Source organism: Drosophila guanche, unplaced genomic scaffold, assembly GCF_900245975.1.
Source record: "Drosophila guanche unplaced genomic scaffold, DGUA_6, whole genome shotgun sequence".
Classification (NCBI taxonomy): Eukaryota; Metazoa; Arthropoda; class Insecta; order Diptera; family Drosophilidae; genus Drosophila; species Drosophila guanche.
The window spans coordinates 8,044,837-8,067,180 of record NW_022995744.1 but is presented as its reverse complement, the minus strand read 5'-3'; the positions used below and the strand labels follow the sequence as shown (position 1 = coordinate 8,067,180).

The window sequence follows — 22,344 nt, the reverse complement described above, 5'->3', positions numbered from 1 at the left end:
CTTGGCCAAATAAAGTAACAGTTGCTGTTCAGCTATGGATGAAGGCAAAAGGCTAAAGGAATGCTCTTAAAGGAATGGCATGAAGCTTTTTTAGCGTAAATTCAGCTCTCCTTTTACCATAGACGCCCTACACATATCATACATTCCCCGTTTCCACAGCAGACCTTACCATTAGAAATGATTTAATAGAGGGAGAGCTATAAAAAATATATTTATTCTTTACTGATTAAAAAATTATGTAGGTCTTTCCAACCTTAACCAATCTTCCATGGATAAGGTGTGTGTCAGGCGCGATCGTCAACAGATCGTAGAAAGTAAAACCAAACCAGCTTCAGAGACTTACCTGTCATGAAGTAATCATTATACCCCCATTGCTCAACACAAAACAATTATTCTACTCCATATTTTCACACATAGGATCACACAAACCACATAAACAAGGAGCTGACACAGGATGACTCCGCCGCTCCCACACCGGCGAACAAAGCGTGACCATGGGCTGCTGTATGTTCTCGTTTTGGCTTCACTGTTGATGCTTGCCCTAGCTCAGGTGCCCGATGGAAATGTAGAGTACGATCCACGAGGTCCAAGAGCAGCCACAACACAGGCGCCTGCTGACACAGGAACTCCATCGTGGTGGCGTGCGGGCTACGAGGGTGACGGTACGACACACGAACAGATTGGACAGCTGCACTGGCCACCCGTCGCTTACACAAAGTTCGAGGGGGATCCCATCTACTCGCGGGATCTTTCCTCGCCAACCGAATCTGTGAATTTCATTTACAACTTTACGCACAGTCTCTTCAAACTGGTGTTCACCGACGATCCGGTGCTGCCACAAAGTGAGTATCAAATCGCGGACTGATTTATACATCTAATGTGTCAATTTGGATTCTTTGCTTCAGAATACATTAAGGTTATGGGCGATGATGTGGTGGCTCTGGGCCCTAAGGTGGAGCAAAACGATTGGTCCGACCTATTGGCCCGCTACTGGCTGCTGCTTTTCTTCGTGATATTCCTTATAACCGGCATCATACTTATTCCATGTATTGGGTAAGTACAGCGCACCTCTTCCATGAAGAGTAACCAGCATTTGCTGCCTCTTCTCCCATTTGTTGCAGTGTTTGCTATTGCTGCCTCTGCTGCTGTCGTCGTTGCAAGCAGGGATGTCCGACGTGCACCACCGGAGTGGACTTTCGGCGGCGCATGTGTTGCGGCACATGCCTAGCGATCCTCGTCGCTGGCCTATGGTGAGTCATAGTCTTGGTCGTGGTCTGGTCTGGCTCTGAGTGTTATGGCTTCGAAATATCCTCAGCTTTGGTACCTATGTTGCGTTTGTGTCGAACAAGTTTCTGAATCGTGGATTTCATGACTCTACAATGACAATGAAGCGCGGCAGCGAGGACACTTGCGTTTTCTTAAAGGATGTGGCCGATCACATTACACATCTTTTTGTGAAAAACTTTATGGAACTGGAGACGCACGTTCTCGATGTATTGGAAAGTAAGTTGCTACCAAACGACCTTCCTCCCGTTTCCTTCTCTACATTCTCCACTATCCCAAGACGCGGATAAGCACATTTTTCTGGATCTCGCAGACACATCTGATAGTAATGCATTGGCTGAATTGGAGCGCATATTGGACAACATGCCAAAAGCATTATTCATCATGCGTAATGTGGATTTTAACGAGAAGGAATTACGCTTCTGTGGCTCACAATATCGTTATGGTAATTATTCACTTGGGTTTGGTTGACAATGATTTTGCATTATTTCTTATCGTAAATTTCGTTACTTTCATTTCAGTTCTTCGTGGTTTAAAGCGGGATGTTGAACATGCATGCTCCACCTTAATTCAAAGACGAGATGTCTTTTTGTACCATCGTTATGGGCATATTACACGTTTGCCTTATTCGAGATGTCTGTACTATGATCAGGTATTTAATATCTTTCACTACAGACTATACAAACTAACCCCATCTACTCTTCCGTGTAGGTTCCCAATACGACATTTTATGTAGAAGCCATTGAAAAGATTATTAAGGGAAAATATTTTGAAATACCAAAGAGGGGCATTGCGCGCCTCAAGCTGGTTAGTGACAAAATCCGTAGACAAATGGAACTTATCATTCCGCCATTGCGGCGAGATATTGGCAGGGGACGTGGCGTTCTATTTAAATATGCCTCAAAAATACGCAACATAGTTGATGCTGTGATCAGTGATATTCATTTAAATACGATGCGCACGACAAAGACATACGACGATGTGTACGAAAAGTTTGGCCAAGATCGTGAACAAATTTACGAATTTACATGCGTTTTACTGTTCATAGTAAGTACAAATGGTTTTCTTTAATTGGCTATTGCTTATCGATTGGATAACCCGTAGTTAATCATAGTGCTAATTTCGGGACTCTTATGCGGCTGCCTTGGGCCAGGTCGAACGACAGCGGGTGCATTTGGATTTTGCAGCAAGGGTACAGGCGCCTCCTGTTTGCTCATGTAAGTTTACATTAAAGAATAAGTTTCAGATTTAGAATAAGATTGGATACGTCACCTTCAGGGCCATGATTATCATATTTTGTATTTACTCCTTTATCACATTGATTGCATTATTTTACTTGCTACTTGGTCTGGTGACTTATGAGGGTGCCTGCGCACCGTCTAGCGAGGGCGACAAGAATACACTCTTTCGTCATCTTGACTCGTTGATCGATCTAAATTTGTTTTCCCCGCTCACTGATGAAACCGTTGCGCCACCCATGCGTATGTCGTATGCCATTAGGCACTGCCAGGCAAATGAATCCATTTTTCAGCTGCTGCGTTCGAATGATCTTTTCAATATTGACGATTTGACACGCCTGCAGATGTCACTCGATGATCCCAGAGAAACGAAAGAGTTTACCGACGATCTGTCCATGATTTACCTCTTGACTGATGAAGAAAAAACGCTGCTTAGGGAAGTGAGCGATGGCAATCTATCGACCTATCACTCCAGTTCTTACCTGACACATTTGTGCACTAAATTTGTGACGCCGCACACTTTGGTGCCCAAGATATCGGAGGGTCTTCGCAAAATCGCTGAAGAAGTTCTCATAAGTAAATTAAATTATTGGACATACCATGGCAGTAGACCGCCCTACTATAAAGGCTGGAAAACTTTGCATTATTACTACTGGAATGCCCATGTGGCCTTGCATAATGCCCGTATTGATGCCGAGGCCATACATAACACATTTGACGACAGGTGCTCGGCGCTAGTGAAGAAGATACAGCGTGACATACCGAAGGTCGATCAACTGATATTGTATGAAAACTTGGATTTTGGCGATTCGATAGACACATTGCTCGATGCGGTACTGAGAGCGGAGAAGTTTATTCAAGAGCGTGGCAAGGAGTACATAAACAATTTATCCCAGAATCTAACCGATGCCATCAACAAAGAGATAAGGGAATATCTTGATATGATAATTAATGAAGCCAATGTACATGTCGGCCATTGTCAGCCACTCGCTTACATTTATTATCGAGGAGTTAGTTTCGTTTGCGAGCGTCTTGTTAATCCACTCGTAAGTAGAGCTATCAAAGTCAATAAATACATATTTATTAATATGATATCTTTGCAGAATAATGCCTGGGTGGGCATGCTGCTATGCTCCTTGCTCTTCCTGCCCATACTGTACATATGCCATCGATTGATGTGCTTGTACCTGAAAATACATCCCACGGCGACCGTTGAAGATGGTGGCCACAAATGTCCCATTTGCATGGTGCGAGGACCTTCGTATACCCCACGGCCGCCAGGTACTGATTTCCCCGTGGGCTTTCCACATCCACCAAGGCATTTGCAGCAGCAGCAGCAGCAGCAGCAGGCAGCGCAGACGCAGCTGCATGTGGAGAAGAAGAGTAAGCGAAAGAGAGAGTAGCAAGCAACGGCAGTGACTGTCTAAAAGAAATTGTGAATAATTCTGATTCTATTTGATACATTTTGAAAGTTACATGTCTATTTGACATAGATTTCATGCATAAAGTTACTCGACGATTGATAGAATCTACTTTAAATTGCGGCATTACGTGCGCAAATGCAATTAGAACAGACCGCCGCAGGGCCGAAACGTATTAATTGCCGCAAGGCAAAGTCTTCCCCATTCCCCCTCATCGGTTGAAGCAATTTTTTAATTGAGCAAGTACATGAAAAGTAAACAAAAGCATACAAAGGATGCACTTCCACATTTGGCTAGGACACAGATTAGCTGTTTGTGTGTGTGTGCAGGGGCAACATGCAAATGCCAGCCATGATTTATGCCAGAGTCAGTGTTAGAGAGCCGGGACGGGATTGTGCTGGTAGCTGGTGCTTGGTGCTCTGTGTGTGTGTGTGTTTGCCAGCCAGTTATGCACTCGAGGCATTTGTTGCATGCTCTGCCGGTAGGTGGCAGCGGCAGCAACTGGCGTTGGCGCTGGGTGGCAAACTGAAGTGGCAGGATACACGGTGTCGGATGTGCATTCCTTGGCCTAGCCCCCCACAGTTGCTGATGATGATGATGACGATGATTGTTGTTGTTAGCTGGAAAAATAAAACAAAGCCGTGGCTATGCCACACACAGGAAGCTATAGGGCAGCTTTCCCTGCGTCCCTCCTGTTAGTGCCTCAATCATTCTACATTTTCCCTTTTCATTATGTTAAATTAAAACGAGAGCCGCAAGGAGTGTGCCCCAAACCCTCCGGAGTTCACCTTGGGCTTCGGACCACTCTCTCCATTCATCACTCTCGCTCGTTCAGATTGAAGGCTTCTTGGTTGACAGACACACACACACACTCACACACACACACACATAAGAGGACGCCAAGAATATGTAGAAAGGGGGAAAACGCTGGAAAATGCGCTGTGGGAAATGTGCGAAATTTCCCAGCTGCAGCTGCTGCAGCAAAAACTGTTAAAACTTTTTGGGCCAGCCAGCTCTGAGCCTCATTCTACACTCTGCTCCTCGACTCGACTCGACTCCGCCGTTGGTTAAAAATTTAAATTTTCATTTTCTGCAGCAAATTGGGGGGCAAACCGAAAAAACACACAAAACAACAAGTACAGTCTGCTATGGATGTAGAGGAGCTGCCAGGATACTCTTTCAGGGTATGTAAAGAATTTTGATGGAGTTTCGTAGATTTTCTTGCCAAGAATTGCCTCAGAATAGGTCTTATTGTTTCCCCGCACTGTTACAGATTATATCACTTATGATGAACCGATCTTGGTCGAATTCAGTCGCTATAGAGTGCGTAAATAGAAATTGTGAAATTATATAGAAATTATCTGCTGTTAGGTTAAAAACTATATATTTAAGAATTCTCAAGGGAGCAAACTTCTCTTCAAAGCCTTTATATCCTTTTGTCAGCGTATAACTAGTAGAAAAGCAAACGCGCACTTTTGCCTACGGAAAGTTCTTTGTTTTTACCACAAAACTAGACTCGTTTTCTCTGTCTTCTGCGCTATGTCACTCTATATATTTCACTCTCTATGTATATCTCTCTCTCTTTATTTCACTCTCCATATTTCCTCCTCATTTCTCTGTCTCTTTCTCTGGCGCTTTTCTTGTTGTTGCCCCGCAGAGTTTCAAGTGCGAATTGCATTCTGCTTTTGTCGCATTTGCGGTTTTGTTTTGTTTTGTGGCAGTGGCAGTAGAGGGGCCAGGCTAAAGCAAGCAGGTAAAGTGTACTAAATGTTGCCACCCACCGTGCTTCACTGTCACCCCCGATTCCCCCCTTGGGCTGTAGTCTTTATCTATTCGTGTGCCGCCACCGTCGCTGCCGCCACCGTCGCTGCCGCCAGGTTATTTCTGTAGGCAGTTCTTACCTTCAAGTGTGCACTTCATGCGCCTGCCTGCTTCCTGCCTGAATGCCTGCCACAAGCGTATTTTTTTTTCGGTTTCAATTTATGAGGCAACTGTGTGGGAGAGAGAGCACTGTGTGGAAAAAGGGCTAGGGCTGTTGTGTGGGGATAACGAAATGAAGTGCACTTGCAGCTCCTTCAAACTCCACTTGACTCAAGCCCCAAAAACGACAAAACGACAACGAGAGTCGGCGAGAGTCGACTCTGTTTTTGTGGCCTTACCGCAGAAGACCCATGCCTTTCCTTCGCCATTTCCCCCCTTCGTGCCACCAGCGGCATGTCATTTGCAGTTTTTCGTCGTCTGTGCCTGTAAATGTTTTATTTGAGTATTATTACTTCTACTCTTTAACCCAGAACAATGCATGGAAAAACTGAGTGAAAAAGTGCCCCAAACAGAAGGCAGAGAGAGTGGCAGGCAACATTTTTCAACACTAATGAAGTGAGTGTTGGTTAGAGGGAATTATGGGTACTAAGAGTTTAAAGGAAATGTGAATGAAAAAGAGACAAAAGCCAAGTTAATGGATAAAAGCTTAGAAATGAAATAATTAAACTGATTTGATATTAAATTAAACATTAGATAGAGCTCACCCACTCGATATTACTCGATAAGTATATAAAGAATGATCCAATGAGTAGAGTTATCATTTAAAACTCCCTAAAAGCTACAGAAAACATTCCATAAACCCACCTTCTCATGTGTTTTGTGACTCTACATTTGCCCTGCCATTGCTTATTCCCATCTGAAATATTTTTCATTTTTAATCTGCTTATCAAAATTGTTTGTTAACACTTTCGATTCGCTGAACTCATAAACAAATTAAATAGCGACTAGCCTGTGGCAGATTAGAACATGATTTGCATATTATTTAAACACCCGCTTAAACTAAGCCCACAAATGAAACCTAATTAATGCCTTAAAATTATTCAATTACGGGTTTTGGCTGCCGATTTTTCATTGAAAAATAAACTTTTTCGCTTAAACATATTTCAGGTCAATGCCACATCCTTCACTAATCCTTGTTAGCTTGTCTGCTTTGAGGTTTTTCCTGGCTTTTCTTTTCGTTTTTTTTTCCCGTATGCCAAACAGCCACAGCCAGCCACACCCACTTTTGGCACTGCCACCTGCGCTTGGCCCCATTTGCTGATGGTGCAGACGATGGCGTTGGAGCGTGATGAGTGCTGTTGTGGTTTGTTGCCACTTCTATTTAAACTTTTATTGCTGCTCACTTTGCCAAAAAGGTCAGCTCCAGCTACACAGTGGGGATTGGATGCGGATGCGGATTTGGGGACTCAGACTGAGCCCCCAGTTGGGCTTTTGGGGTTAAGAGAGAGAGAGAGAGAGATGGCCAGGTCATGAGCCCCACACTCTTTGACCGCCAGTCCGTCCAGAGAGCGTGTGAATATTAATGCCTTAATACTTTATTTTGCACAGGCTTCATGGTTTTTAGTTTTTACTCGTACATGATGCCCGTGGACGCGCGATTTGCTATGCTCTCAGACCATTTAGGCAAATGTTTATGATTTTGATTATTCAGTTATCTTTTTTTAGCCGCTTTCCTGCTTTGTGGAGTGTTAAAAAAGGTTTTTCGTTGATTAAAGTTTTGATGCAAGCGAAGGAGGAAGGGTTGGGATCTTTGGAAAGGGTTTGCACGTTGCAGGGAGGAATATTGTTCTTAAGTCGAAATTTAGGCAACTTTTCATAGGAAATTTAATTTAATTACCACAACAGTATTTTATTTATATAATCTAACACTGAAAGCAGCTGCAGCCAGCTGTGATGTATACAAATATATTCCTTATTCCATAAATTAAATCTTGAAGGCCCCTAAATGGTGACACCGTTTCGTTCCCTATTTTATTATTCCGCATTCCATGCATAACTTCTCTTGCTTTCAAACAAGATATTTTTGCTATAAATTTAAATAATTCACACGGCGAACAAACCCTGGCACTTTCTTTATTATTTGCCAAGTCAATAAAAATTGAAATACAGGTGTAAACAAGAGTCAGGCTTCCAGCCGCCCGCAAACGTCCTTTGCTTACATATGTCGTTTAATTTGTGCACAAACAAAAAAGGAAATATTTAATTAAATATGTATTTGCCAGCATTGAAATTTAATCGCATTCCATTTGGCTGGATTAATACGAAACGCAGACACCCCCTGGCTGGCATGCACCGTAGAGAGGTGAGACTGGCGGAGAGCAGCGGCGGACAATGTCCTTCAATTAAATGGCATTATATTTTATGTGTGTGTGTGTGAAATTTTATGACTCAATTGAAAGTTTGTAATTTGAAGAGAGTTTACTGCTCTTATTTTTGGTTGGTTGGTAGGTAGATGAATGAGTGTAGCTGTTGGTGGCTGTTCGAAATGATTGCCTCGAGATGATAATTGCACTTTTTTAACGACAGACAAACAATTTCGGGCAAATTGTCATTTTGATTTTACAAATTTATTGCCCCACTGGGATTAATGCATTTAAATTAAAACTTCTGCCGCTGCTGCTGGTGCATTTTAATTGATTTTAATAGATGGCCGAGGCGAGTCGTTTCGCTTTCGTTTGCCAGGGACACGCGTACATCATTAATCGGCTTAAAGTTGACATGAATATATTTTTTCTTTAAATAATTTGATTTATTAGTGGGTGTGCAGAGGGGTATATGGATTGTCAGGGTGGATAGGGTACGTGAAGAAGGAGCCCAAGCCTTACTCCTTTCTATTGCAACAATTGAAAAAACTTAAATATTTAAAAGACTTCTTATCATGTCAAGAGAGAATTGTTAAGAGCGCAGGATATCCTAGAGTCGTGCCACATCGGCTATAGGTTTTTATTGTTTATTGTTTATATGCCAATGACAGGCACACACACACACACTCGCACTTTCTCTCTGCCTGTGCCTTTGTGTGTATTTGTGTTAATTGGAATATGCGGGATTGTTCAGTCACTGCCGCCTGCCGCCACCTACTAAATAAATAAATCGTTGCATTTTAAATGTATGTACATATATCCATTTTTTTGTGCAAATAACCTGCTATATGGTAAATATACGTAAATATAAATAGCACAAAATGTACTCGAACAACAACGTGGGAGAGCGAAAGCATTTTGCTTAATTGAAATGAAATTCATACAGATTTCAGTGCCAAAATGTGTAATCCAATTCGATTCCCCAATCTCCCCACCACCAAAAAAAAAAACGTAATATGATCATTTTGGTATCTCTGTGTTTTTGCTTTCGTTGCACAAAATTGCCTTTTGTTGAAAACTGCTCCCTGTGCGTGTTGCTCCCCCCCCCCCCGCTCATTATAGACTTAATTGAATTAATTTTCAATCGGGGTAAAATGTTGAACATTGAGCTGGGAATACATTTGGCTAATTGGCTCTTAAAGATTTCTGCTGATTTTCCCATTTTACACGCACACGCAATAGCCCGAAAATCTCTTTAGGATCTGTTTAATTTAATTATGTAATTCCCAACCAAAAAAAAAGCCAAGGAAGCGGTTAAATGGCTTGGGTTTTCAGTTGGTAGCAGGCGTTTAAGAGGGGGGGGGGGAAAGGCAAAGGCTTAACACATTATAAGTTTAAATATGCATTAATTATTTATAATGTGTGCCTCTGGTCTTAACAAAAACTTGTACAAGCACTTGAGTGGGTGGCTTAATGAGTTTTCCCACTCCTCCAAGGAGGCTGAATATTGCGTTGCCTTTTAGGGCTAGGGATATGGGTTGACATTATGTAAGCAGCTCTCAAATGCATTTACTATTTGCATTGACCTGCATGTGTGCTGCTGCTAATTTGATTAACACTCAACGAAAAACGAGAATGCTACCAAATCCTACTACCAGTGACTGTGTCAACATCTGTTCTCCAACTTGAGATTTCAGTTCAAATATTATTTGATATCCTGCGGTGGTGGCAGTGGCGGATGAGTCGTAGCAGTCGTGGCAATGGCAACATTCATTCCATTCCACTCATTGTTTGCCTTGCTTTTGGATTTAACTTTTGATTTCTGAAGGAGGACTGCAGCAGGCACTTGGTATGGACTCTTCGTGTCTGCCACTGGGGGGCATTGTTGTAAGATCTTCTTCGTGCTCTCTAAATATATGTAGTAGATATATTCCTACAAGTGTTGGCTTGTTTTGAATGTTAATATTTGCACATTCAATTCAAGCAACTGGCAAGTGACAATTTATTCGCTTTTGTTGCTCGTTGGTTTTCCCTTTCGTTTCAATTTACTGACACTTACACTCCACATCTCTCTCTCTCTCTCTCTCTCTCTTTATCTTGTTCTCTCTGCCTTTTGTAACTGTGTCGACTAAATGCCATTTGCTCTTTTTAACCCCCAAGTTATTTTTAGTTGAACTTTTGTATTTGACAGGACAATGGAAGTTGCTTTAAGTTGCTGGAGAATTTATTTTGAGTGGGATTTTGGGTTGGACTCAGTGTCGGTCATATTTGTTTGTTGGAACAAATATATTTATAATTTATTTTGAAACAGTTTTAATGTAGAAATAAATCACAATATATTTTATGTACATTTTTAGAACTTTTAATTATGAAAAATCCAACAAAAATTTCTAATTTTAAGCGTTTTAATTGAGTCAGAAAAATATTCTTTAGATCTGAAACGACTAACGCTTTTGTGTAATTACTTATGGTCTCTATTCCTGGCAGAGATTTTCTCAATTGGTCGATGAATTGAAGGACAAGTTGAGTCCTTAAGTTGCGCACAAAGAATCAATCCCTTAACACACAATCCAAGCACTTTAACCACCTTGTGCAGACACTCACACTGCCACTCGTTGCAGCACTCATTCAGTCATTCAGTGAGACATTCAGTCAGTGAGTGAGTTCGTAATTCATTCAGACTGCCATTCATTCAAGCCTTAATTGCGGACAAAAGTTGGCTTGTGCTTCAGCTACAAGCTGAAAGCTCTCTCTTCCGTTGACATTTGTTCGTTAATTAAACCTTTTTGTGGGTGTCTCGCTCTGGCTCTGCCCCTGCCCCTGACAACTGTGCAACAAGCAAATTGATTTATCTTCTCGACACCTTACTCGTAGCCAAAGTCTGTCAAGTTTTGCTGGCCCCCAGCACCTACGTTGTTCTGCCGTTTAATGGTAAAACTTTTTCACTTAACGTTTACTCATAAATTGATTTTTACTTTTTAACGACCTTCCCACACCCGGGGGGCACCCAATAGAGAAAGGGGCAAAGACACAGGTTACGCCCACACATTCACATTCAACTTCCTGTGGGAGAGACGAAGACTCTCCCCGTCTAATGTGTGTGTGTGTGGGAAAGTCAGGAACTTAGTTGCTTGTCACATTATCAGCTTACACTTGGAATTTTCAATTAGTCGAAGTGAAAAGTCGGTCTGGGGCAGCTTCTTGGGGTCAAGTTTTCCTTGGAGGAGGAGGGGACACGACGTGTTTGGTAAACAAATTATGTGTTAATTTTCCTTATGCAAAAGTATTCCTTGCTGTCTTCTGCTGCTTCTAGTATGGCCTTTGATGTTGTTGTTTAATTATGACTTCCGGCTGGTAATCAATGTGCAAATTTTCCGAGCATGTCCAAGCATTCGAGAACAGCTTTTCCTCGTTGTATTCTCATCATCATCATCATCGTTGTCCTTGCTCTTGCCTGACCGCCCTGGCACAAACTTTTGATGCGGCGACTGCAGAATTTCGTGCAACCTCCAGGACCTGCTTCCTTCCACTTTGTCCTTGCCCATATCTTTGGGCTCCGCTTTTGGGTGGGGGACTGGGTGCGAGGACAAACTTGTGCGCAATTACATGAACATTTTGTGGCTGCACATATGAAATATGCATGCAATTTTGAATTTGCCATTCATTTAAATGCTTTCTTGATTACATTTTACGCAAGCGAGGAGCCCACGTCCACACACACACACAACAAAAACAAGGCGGGGCACACACCACCCGCACACAAAAGGCTTCTGCCGCTTTCACAAATAATATTATGAAACATTCTCATTGTCTTTTGGGTTTCTGTTGTTTGTGTTCTGTGTGGACTAAGGTTGTGGTTAAGGTTCTAAGGATGCATTTAAATGAGCAGCAATGTGCCTTGAGGTTTGAAACCTGCCGCAAGAAAAGGAATTACATGTGAGCATAGAACCAAAGAATGCTGCCGGAAATAGCTGCAGAAGTGTTTAAGGTCTAAGGTTTTTCTTTGTTGCATCAGAAGAGGTTGTGCCTAAAAATCATACAAAAATTGCATAATGAAGAGATTGTTTGGAGAAATGTACGCCCTAAGTGGGCTGTCGTTATTATTAATTATTAATTATGTTTTTATGGCCAAATGCAACATTTTAAGTCATTAAATTTGCACAAAAATATCAAAATAATCCTTAAACAATTTCCAACTAATTCCATCTTGAACTATAAATATTATAGCTGAGGAAATGATTGCAAAATCAACCCCTAAGTGGATTATTCTTTATCATTTTCTCTTTTTAGTACATTCACAAAAGTACCTAAAAAATCCTAAAACAATTTCCAATAACTTTAACTTTAACCTACCCTTAGGCTACCCTACCGCACATTAATTCAGTCTTTGTCCCTTTTTGTTCAAATATTCAACTGCAACAGAAACTGTAATTACATTTTTTGTTGCAAGTTGCAACATATTTGCACTTTTCAATGCCACTTTTCATGATAGAGGAGACTTGTCAGTCAATCAATCAATTGTGCCTCTCACTTACTTTTTTCGAACTTTCCGCTCAGCTTTTTTCACTCTTTTAGTCTCGCGTTGTTTGATGGCAACTTTTTCCGTGTCTGGCCTGCAAAAGTTTGCCGTCAGCAAAGACAACCCCTGAAGTAGAAACGGGGCAAAATTGAAAGTTTTGATTTATAATCTGGAAAGTTTTTCACTCGTAAAGTCGGAGACTCCTAAAGTCTCAACCTCTGGCCCGCAGCGAGCCATCTATCTATCTAACGCCATTCAAGTGCATAAATATTTTTTATTCAATAGTAATCTCTCTATCTTGCAATCAGATTAAAAGCATTTTTTTTTGTAGTGGCCTAGAGGCCAAGGCCTGTGGCGCAAAAGGATTCCATTCCCCTCCAGCAGACCACATTATTGGGCAATCAATAAATTTATAATAATTGCCGCTGGCAACGAAGGAACTATCCCTGAACTATCACCCCCTCTTCGTCTCTCCCTCTGTCCCTCTTTAGTTGACTTTCGCATGGAAGGATTCATATTTATGACTCGAAAGTTTCGCTCTCTCGTTGGCTCCATAAATAGTGCGGTTTGCGATAAAAAGGATGATGTTGCAGGCGGAGAAGTGTAGGGAGGAGTGTAGTCTATTGTGTGGCACTGCCACTGAAGGCTCCCCTGATGCTGTGTCTCTCAGATGCCTCCTACAACTGACGTTGGCAGTAACAAGAGCTACGATACGATACGGATATGTCCGTTTTGGCTTGTGTCAGAAAATCAATAGTTTTGACATCCAATTAAGGCTCATTATTTTGCATATATAATCAAAATCATGGCAAAGTAGATTAAATTGCAGTGAGACCCCAAACCTAAATGATTTCCCTGCCCACATCGATTGATTGATGGAGCAAAGAAAAGAAAAACCGCAAAGCAACCTTATTTAAGCAATTGCTGCTCTGGGGTTTCCACCACCCACATGAGGAAGCAGTTTTCTCCGCAGTTCTGATTGTTTCAGCTGTTTTATGCCAGTGGGTCAGCGATAAATCTTCTCCGCTTGAATTTCACATATGCGATATCCGTTTATTTTTTTTTGTTCATCGAAATTTAGATTTATTTCATTTGGCAGCAAAGCAAAATAAAAAAGGGAAAGAAACAATTTGAGGCTGCAAAACTTTTGACATATTTCACGCAAGACAAATGCGTTTTTAATGTCAATAAATTGTTACATTTTGTTGCCTGGAAAAAATTCCCAAAAATAAATATAGATACTTGCCATGCGAGAGTAATGCAATGCAGAAAGGTAGCCAGCCCAATTTTTACCAAAAATAACTTCACTCAGAGAAAAGTGGCAGAGCAAAAGGTGGACAACAATTTCGAAATGTCGGGCTAAGTGTATTTATTTTGCTATTTTTCTTGTGGTGGAAAATAAAGCTTAAATAGCTTACAAAAATATTAAATAATACATTTCTGGGAAATATATTTAATTTAAATATGAAAACATTTACTTAAATATATTTAAATCAAATATTTGAATATTTAATAGTTTCAATTTCGGTTTAAAAAGAATTTTCTTCGATTTAGAGACAAATGTGTAGAAAAGTATATTTAAATATCAAATATATGCACATCTATCCAATCATAAAAATAAATCTAAATATGAAAACATTTACTTAAACATATTTTAATCAATCATATTACAATTTCCACTCCCGTTGCAATTACATTTCCAAAAATTTGTTAAATCTAAGTGTAAATATTGCAAATTCATTGCCTTTTTTTTTTGCTCCAGCTATTTTTACTCGTATTTTTGCACAGTTATCTCTAAATTGTGCAACAATCTCTAGTGGGGTGGCATGCAGCATGCAGTGGGGGGAAATGGCATTCATGTAAATGTCACTTTAGTTGTTTGTTATCGAAGTTTTTCGGCTGTCAGAGAAACAACAGCAGGGGAAAATGTTGAAATTGTTTTGTTGTCGGTTTTGGCACAGATAATAAATCATTTTAGCCCCAGGGCCAGAGGACTTCCTCGGCTCGCCAAACTCTTTAATGAGAAATCTCGAAAAATAACCCCAAAAACTCCACCATAAAGTAGAAGTTTCAATGGTTTTCCTTGTGGGTTTACGGAAATACTTTTCAACACAGCAAACAGCACTTTATGTGTGGGAATAGCTGCAGCCTCTGCACTCTGCTACACATTTGTCCAACATTTTCATGTGGCTCATCAGAGGAGGATACACACAGGACACACACACAGTGGGCTCTCCCTCTGCCCCATGTTTCGTCATAAATCTCATTCTTTAGCTTCAGTCTGATTCGAGGCAAACAATGAAATTAAAAACATATTTCCTGCTCATTCTTGTCGGGCATCACCAAGCTCAGGATTTAGATTCAATTAAAGTGTCAACGGGGATTGGGGCAGGGACTCTTCCACACTTTTGCTTGTCCTGTCGGCACTCACCTGCCACAAGAGACAAGCAGACAGATGGACACTTGCAATGTTTGTCATGTCGAGCAGCGGGCATTAAATTCGAATTAGCAGGTGGAACATTGAGAGCAATCTTTCCTCTTGGGGCTCCTACCTGCCAGACCGCAGCCACGATTATGCTAAACACTTGATGAAAAATTCGATTCTAACACCCCAAAAGATTTATTGATGCTGGGCAGGGACAGGGGAAGGGCCTCTCTGCGGGCCAAACTGTCAGCCGAAAACCGCAAAGGCCATCGACTTTTGGGCCATCGAAGGACAACAAAGTGAAAATTAGGCCGCGAGGAGGAAGTGGCAGATGGCGACCGCAGTGTCTGTCAAGGGGAAGGACAACCGCGGACAGTGTTGGGACATGGAACAAGGACACCTGTGGCTTTTCAACTGGCAATAAATCAATTTACGCTGACGTCTTGACATCGTGTCTAATGGAGGAAGAGGGGCAGGAGCACAGGGACTTTCTAACCGAACCGAACTGACGGTCTCTTGGCTCTTGTTTGACTCTTCTTTTGCTGTTTGCTCGACATTTGCATTGTTCCGAGTGGCATTTTCCCCCAAAACTAACTCTAAGCAGAGCAGAGGGAAGTGGAGAAGAGTCTGGTTTCGTTTCCACCATCAGCTGCGGGGCAATCTTCAAGTGTAAAAATCCTTTAAGAACAAATCCCAAACCAAAAGGGGTTTCCCCTGCTCCTGCCACATCCGTTTAAGGTCAGCGAATGGTGACCCACAACAGAGCCACTGAAATGGAGTCCTCCTCCCTGTGAAAATCTGTCAATTTCAATGAACTTTCGCCCCTTCACACATCCCTCTGTCTGTCTGTCTGTATCGGATTCTGGCTGTAAAATCTTCAACTTGAATCAGGGCGAACACAGAGCGAATTGTTTGCTCAACTCAAAGTCAGACAAAGTGCGAAAAAGATTCGTGGGAAGACTCCACTTGGCCCCTGTCTGACCCTTCCCAATTAATAAAGGAGTTTAAAGCCATTCCCCGACTGCCACTCTCTGTGAACGATTTGCAATTTGAATTTGAATTTGGTTCGGGCAGCCCCTGTCCCTTGGGGCTGATCCACTGCCAATGAATGCCAACAGCAGCAGCAGGCAGAATGAAGCACTCGCTTCGGCATTAGCCAGCCTCGATTTATGGCCCCCACTTGACCATCCTAAACATGCCATTCCCCGCCCCATTCCACACTCCCCTGTAATCCCTCGAATTGTCTGCATTTCCAGCACATCCTTTGTCCGGGAATCCCACGCTGAATCATCCTCCTGCCACGGAGGGTGGGGAGGAGTGCATTTTGGGGCTTGGGGCAAGTAATGAGCCGCTAAGGGTCTTGAACTTTGAATAGCCTCCGCTCCATGCCCATAGAAGTCCTTCCTCATCCTCTTCCACAGTCAATGCAGATTCATGGCGAGCCTCCGCTCTGCTCTGCTCTGCTCTGCAATTGACATTTATCGCTGTTGCCTGAGCAGCAGACAATGCTGAAGGGTTGTATAATGCCACATGCCACATGCCACAGGNTCCGAGTGGCATTTTCCCCCAAAACTAACTCTAAGCAGAGCAGAGGGAAGTGGAGAAAAGTCTGGTTTCGTTTTCACCATCAGCTGCGGGGCAATCTTCAAGTGTAAAAATCCTTTAAGAACAAATCCCAAACCAAAAGGGGTTTCCCCTGCTCCTGCCACATCCGTTTAAGGTCAGCGAATGGTGACCCACAACAGAGCCACTGAAATGGAGTCCTCCTCCCTGTGAAAATCTGTCAATTTCAATGAACTTTCGCCCCTTCACACATCCCTCTGTCTGTCTGTCTGTATCGGATTCTGGCTGTAAAATCTTCAACTTGAATCAGGGCGAACACAGAGCGAATTGTTTGCTCAACTCAAAGTCAGACAAAGTGCGAAAAAGATTCGTGGGAAGACTCCACTTGGCCCCTGTCTGACCCTTCCCAATTAATAAAGGAGTTTAAAGCCATTCCCCGACTGCCACTCTCTGTGAACGATTTGCAATTTGAATTTGAATTTGGTTCGGGCAGCCCCTGTCCCTTGGGGCTGATCCACTGCCAATGAATGCCAACAGCAGCAGCAGGCAGAATGAAGCACTCGCTTCGGCATTAGCCAGCCTCGATTTATGGCCCCCACTTGACCATCCTAAACATGCCATTCCCCGCCCCATTCCACACTCCCCTGTAATCCCTCGAATTGTCTGCATTTCCAGCACATCCTTTGTCCGGGAATCCCACGCTGAATCATCCTCCTGCCACGGAGGGTGGGGAGGAGTGCATTTTGGGGCTTGGGGCAAGTAATGAGCCGCTAAGGGTCTTGAACTTTGAATAGCCTCCGCTCCATGCCCATAGAAGTCCTTCCTCATCCTCTTCCACAGTCAATGCAGATTCATGGCGAGCCTCCGCTCTGCTCTGCTCTGCTCTGCAATTGACATTTATCGCTGTTGCCTGAGCAGCAGACAATGCTGAAGGGTTGTATAATGCCACATGCCACATGCCACAGGAGGGGAGTGCACGTGAGGGGCAGACTCTTTCGGGGAACTTAACAACTCATTAACACGCTCCCCGACAACAATTGCTGTCACGGCCATCGGCCATTGGATTCGGATCTCGACCCTTAAAATGCGGTAATTCACGTGTATCGCACAATTATTCGCTCATTTGCGACTACGAATAATGAATAAAAGCCACGACCCACTTTGAATCTAATTGAATCGGAAGATGGGAAGGCCTTCGCATCCATGGAAAGAGATTCGAGAGTAGAACGGAACCTAGAGGTAATCCCTTCATTGTCTTGGCCATTCAATGGATTGTGGAAGAGAGATTTGTGTGGGAGTAAAGTTCATTAGAGAACCACAACAATCGACACTTATCTGCCCCGAAGGTTTCCTCCTCTTTAAATGCTCCAGAAATTATGCAAAATGAAAACAGAATCTCCTCTGCAAGGTGTAACCTCTCCATCAGTCATCATGCCTGACCCTCCACTGGGTACGCACATGTGGCCTGCTGCCTGCTCTAAGACAACCCAATCCGTTCTGACACGATTCCAGTGGTGCTCCTGACTTCTCCTCTGGCACTGTCCCTGACTCGACCTCGACAATTTTTGAATAACTAATGAAGGTGCCTGTTAAATGGAGAAACAACAACAGGCAGCAGCAGCAGCAGCAACAACAATAAAACAATAACTGGGGGAAAACATGAGGAATGCCTCCGACTGTCCGTCCGTCCGTCCGTCCCGTGTGTTGAGACCCGAGGCAGTGGCTGCCTGAGTGCCTCGGAGGGAGCAGGCCTGGCCTGAATATGAAATTCGGATTCAACTCAACATCCAACTGTCGACATTCATCTTGCCAACTGTCTGTCTGGGCATTAGAAGGAGTCTGTCTCTGTCCCTCTGCCTGGAGTCCACTCCGTCCGGGACTTATGCATCATTGTCAAAATATTAACAGCTGGCACATTCCAAGTCCGATCTCTGCCACCCTTCTCATGTGAGCATTTAAGCCGCCCTGTCCGAGGCGGAGGGAGGCCAAGGCCGACTCTTCGGATTGCGATGAAAAATATAAATGGAAATTTAAGTATTTTGAGATACATTTTGTTTGGCCAACAAATGGATTTACGACTGGCCATGCAAGATGGACAAATGGTTCAAATCCTTTCTGATTCGGACTCGCTTTCGTCTGAGCACTGAAAAGTGTCAAGAAGTTGGCCTCTGACCCCCTCTGATCGTAGCACAGCATCTGGAGTACATAAATCTGGAGTACGGATGGACGCTGACTGGAGAGAGGATATTTACGCATTTGCCTGAGGTTTTAGAGGGGCATAAATAATGCCAGAAATTTATAAATCAACACAATAGGGAGGTGGGGTGCCTCTTAGGAAACTCATTAGAGTGGAAATGGTGGACACGGGGGGGAAAATGGCATCCCGTTAAAGACAATGCACTGGCAATGTCCCTCCTGGAGAGTGCTGCAGTGTCATGGAATATCGATTTCCATCCATCGATGCTGCAACAGACAGACAGAAGGGGAGGGGACTGTTGTGAATGACTTTTGTCTGGTGTGTTTTTTGGAGGATGCAGCAGGATACAGCCGGATACAGCAGGGGGATGTATAGAGGGGGAATATCTAAGTAAATTTGCATTTAAAGTAAATTAAAATCAAACAACAAAATCAAATATTAATACTCTCAATCGGATCAGGGGGATAGAAATACACGATAAATATATGGGAACGAGACTTTGTTGACTTTTCCGCGAGCAAACAGCCAAATTTAGACACGGAAAAAATCATTCATTTGGTTCTCTGTCTGTGACTGAGAGAGGAGACGAATCACAGCGAAAAAAGTGTCACTTAGTCACGCTCGCAAATGAAGATACATTCCCCTCCATCCTCCACCCCACTGGACAGCATACCCCAAATAGCTGCATGCCTCCAAATAGAGTCATCTCGTCTCCATTTCCATTCCATTCTCCATTCCCCCTCGGTCCTTCCTTCCCTCGTTAGTCTGCGTTGAGGCAGAAGGAAAATAAAAAACCTTTTTTGGTATTCAAATGTTATTTTTGGCGCAACATTTGTGGAATTTCAACCCCTCCCAGAATGGGCGAGTAGAAAAACGTGTGAAAAGCGAAAGTGTTTTCCTCGTTGTCACTGAGTTTGGGAATGGAAAACGCTTTGAGCGGCGACCGCAGCAGCCATGAAAACGCCTTCAAACCTTTGTTTCCTTTTTGGCCAGGAAGGGGATACAACACTTGGGTTGATTTTCCCCCAGGATATACTAGTACTTGTGTGTATCCTTGTAGGCCAGTTGAGTGCCTCTCTGATTGATGGAAATCCTTCGCAGGAAGTCAGGAGTGAGTAGTCGCGTACTTGCCTGCTCCCTCGGCTGCTGCAGCTCCTAATTTCATTGTTCATTGATGACCCAACCTGTGCACCCCACACTCTGCATCCTTCCTGTCCACACACACACACACACACATCATCAGAGTTCATTTGACACACAACTACATATAGAATCCAGCATAATGCGACGATTCCTGATTCCTGGCACTGGAACCGAGCCCCAAACAATAATTTCGATTACAGAATTTGAGAGCCAACATTGGAGGCGGCCGCAGATGCAATTAAATGTTAATCGATTGTTGCTGTGTAATCGGGGAGGCTGCCACGCCCACACACCTGCATACAAGAGTGAGATAATCAACAGCAGGGGGGGGGCGGGAGGAAGGATTTTGAAGGAGAGCCCAAAGGAGAAGTAGCATCCGATGGGGTGTTGTTTTCGTGTCACTTGCATAATTAATTGTAAATAATTGTGCAAATGTCAGTAGCCATTTATTTATTTGCCAAAGTCATTCCGGAATGACCCCCCAGCGATGAGGAAGGAGTTCATCTTGATCCCATTTGCCCCTCCCGCTCTATTCTTAAGTTTCCTTAACTCATTTGTATGCGGAACAGCCTCAGGAATGGTCAATAATGGAGATACTTTCAGGGATCTTGGTCCCCTTTTGCTCTAGGGTTACTCGAAAGAAGAACTATTAGGATGCCGCTGCAGCGTGGTCCCTCCCGTCTATAATTGCCATTCGACAGCCAGAGGCTGTGGCTGTGTCTCTCCCCGAGATATTTGCATGTCAAACGCGTGCTAATTTCAAATTACTGCGACACTCCAGCACTGTCGCGCACCTTCCCTTCCATGTACTCCACCCTGCATCCTCCTCGAACGCATTATTTATGACTTGTACGCTTTCTGCGTCATTTTATAAACATTTTCGAAACATGTTGGCCAGCAGGAAAGTTCCCTCTTGGTCGGGCTGCTGCATAAAGTGTGTAAAATATAAAGAAGGGACTTTATGTTTTATTTATGAGCCACGCACACAAAAAGTTTACATGGGTCCTCCACAATGCGTGTCGCCTTTTAATGTGTCCAAAGGAGGAACGGAATCTTCAGAGAGAGTGCGTCAAGAGACGATGATTACCTCGGGAAGGAGCACTATTAGGAGCTCATCGAATCGATACTCTCTGTTACTTTGGTATGCAGATGCCTCATTATGCCCGCAGGCAGATGCCATATGTTTGCAGAAAGGGTCAAAGATCGAGTGCAGGCACCAAGTCTCAAGTGAAGATTCCCCGAGCAGCTTAAGCTGCCACAAAACCCCAAGCCGCAAATCGCCGTTTAAATATTAATACATCAATCCACTTAATATGCGAGTTTATGCCATCGAATGATGTAATAAATATAAAAAGAAAAGCGACAGAGCAACAGACAGGAACAGGAACAGGAACAGGGAAAAGGGATATAAAGATGATGCCCATATGCTGATGTTATAAATCCTTCCATGACTCCTGAACTCCAGCATTGCAGCTGCCAATATTCATTCTCGTATCTGTGCCTGGGGGAAACATTTGCCCAGAGAGGACTTCACTCTTCAGTTTATGATGAGTTTTCTGGTGATGGATGCACTCCCGTGCCCCCACATAAAGGGTCCACAAAGAGCAGCTCCATTAAAGTTACAGCCCAAATATCAATGGATATTCATTGCATGTTTTCCACTGTTTATCTTTCGTGTTGTTCCCCATTGAAAACCTGCCCTAACTTTCTCCAGTCCTACCTCAATTATTGACCTTTCTCTTTCATGTTTTCTCCTTGGGCTTTCTCTCTCTTTTCAACTGCTTGTTGCTTTCTAATTTGTGACATTTGCTTAGCCAATGAAATTTTAGACTTTTTTGCCTTCCTTCCGGAGCACTCTGCCGCGTTCTGTTTCTTGTTTTTTTGCCGCTCACCAAAGTTAACGGCCTAAATCATCAGCAGAATTATTGTTTTGGTTCTTAGAGAGAGTTTAAAAGTCTACAAAACAGCGGGAAAACTCTCACGCAGGCGCAGGGGAAAGGCTTTCTCTCTTATACGTGTTTGAAAAAGAGAACTTGACGAAGCCAAAGCCGAAAGCGTAGTCTCTGCCCAATGGAGTTGGCTTCAGTTGGTCTTGGACCACGCAAGGTATTGCGGGGCGCAGCCAGTAACTATTTTTTGTGTAATAGTCAGATTTTGCAATGGTAATTTTTCGTAATTAGTACAGGAAGAGCTTTCGATTTTAAGTTCCAATTTGCTTGAATATTTCTTCCAAGACTTTTATGCAACTCCTTAGACTTCACTTATACCTCTGGCTACTGCCTCCTGGCTGTTAGCTTCTGCCTCCTGTTTCTAGCTCATATTTCTGCCTGCCTTTTGGCTCTCGTCTCGACTCTGTGCCTGAAAGCTGCTGACCATTATTTATGTTAGATTTATGCAACATTTTCTCCCTGCTGACATTGCATTTTCCCT

The 22,344-nt window shown here is 43.1% G+C and overlaps 1 protein-coding gene across 1 annotated transcript; it reads left to right on the top strand.

Annotated features, from left to right (window-relative positions):
* Window positions 1-400: 400 nt before the first annotated feature.
* On the top strand, window positions 401-3,945 carry LOC117580001 (prominin-like protein). The gene is made up of 10 exons (XM_034266197.1): window positions 401-842; window positions 906-1,053; window positions 1,122-1,250; window positions 1,316-1,503; window positions 1,565-1,729; window positions 1,806-1,936; window positions 1,996-2,331; window positions 2,389-2,501; window positions 2,563-3,568; window positions 3,626-3,945. The coding sequence occupies exons 1-10, from the start codon at window positions 455-457 to the stop codon at window positions 3,923-3,925; spliced, it is 2,904 nt and encodes a 967-aa protein (XP_034122088.1). The 5' UTR covers window positions 401-454; the 3' UTR covers window positions 3,926-3,945.
* Window positions 3,946-22,344: the final 18,399 nt, after the last annotated feature.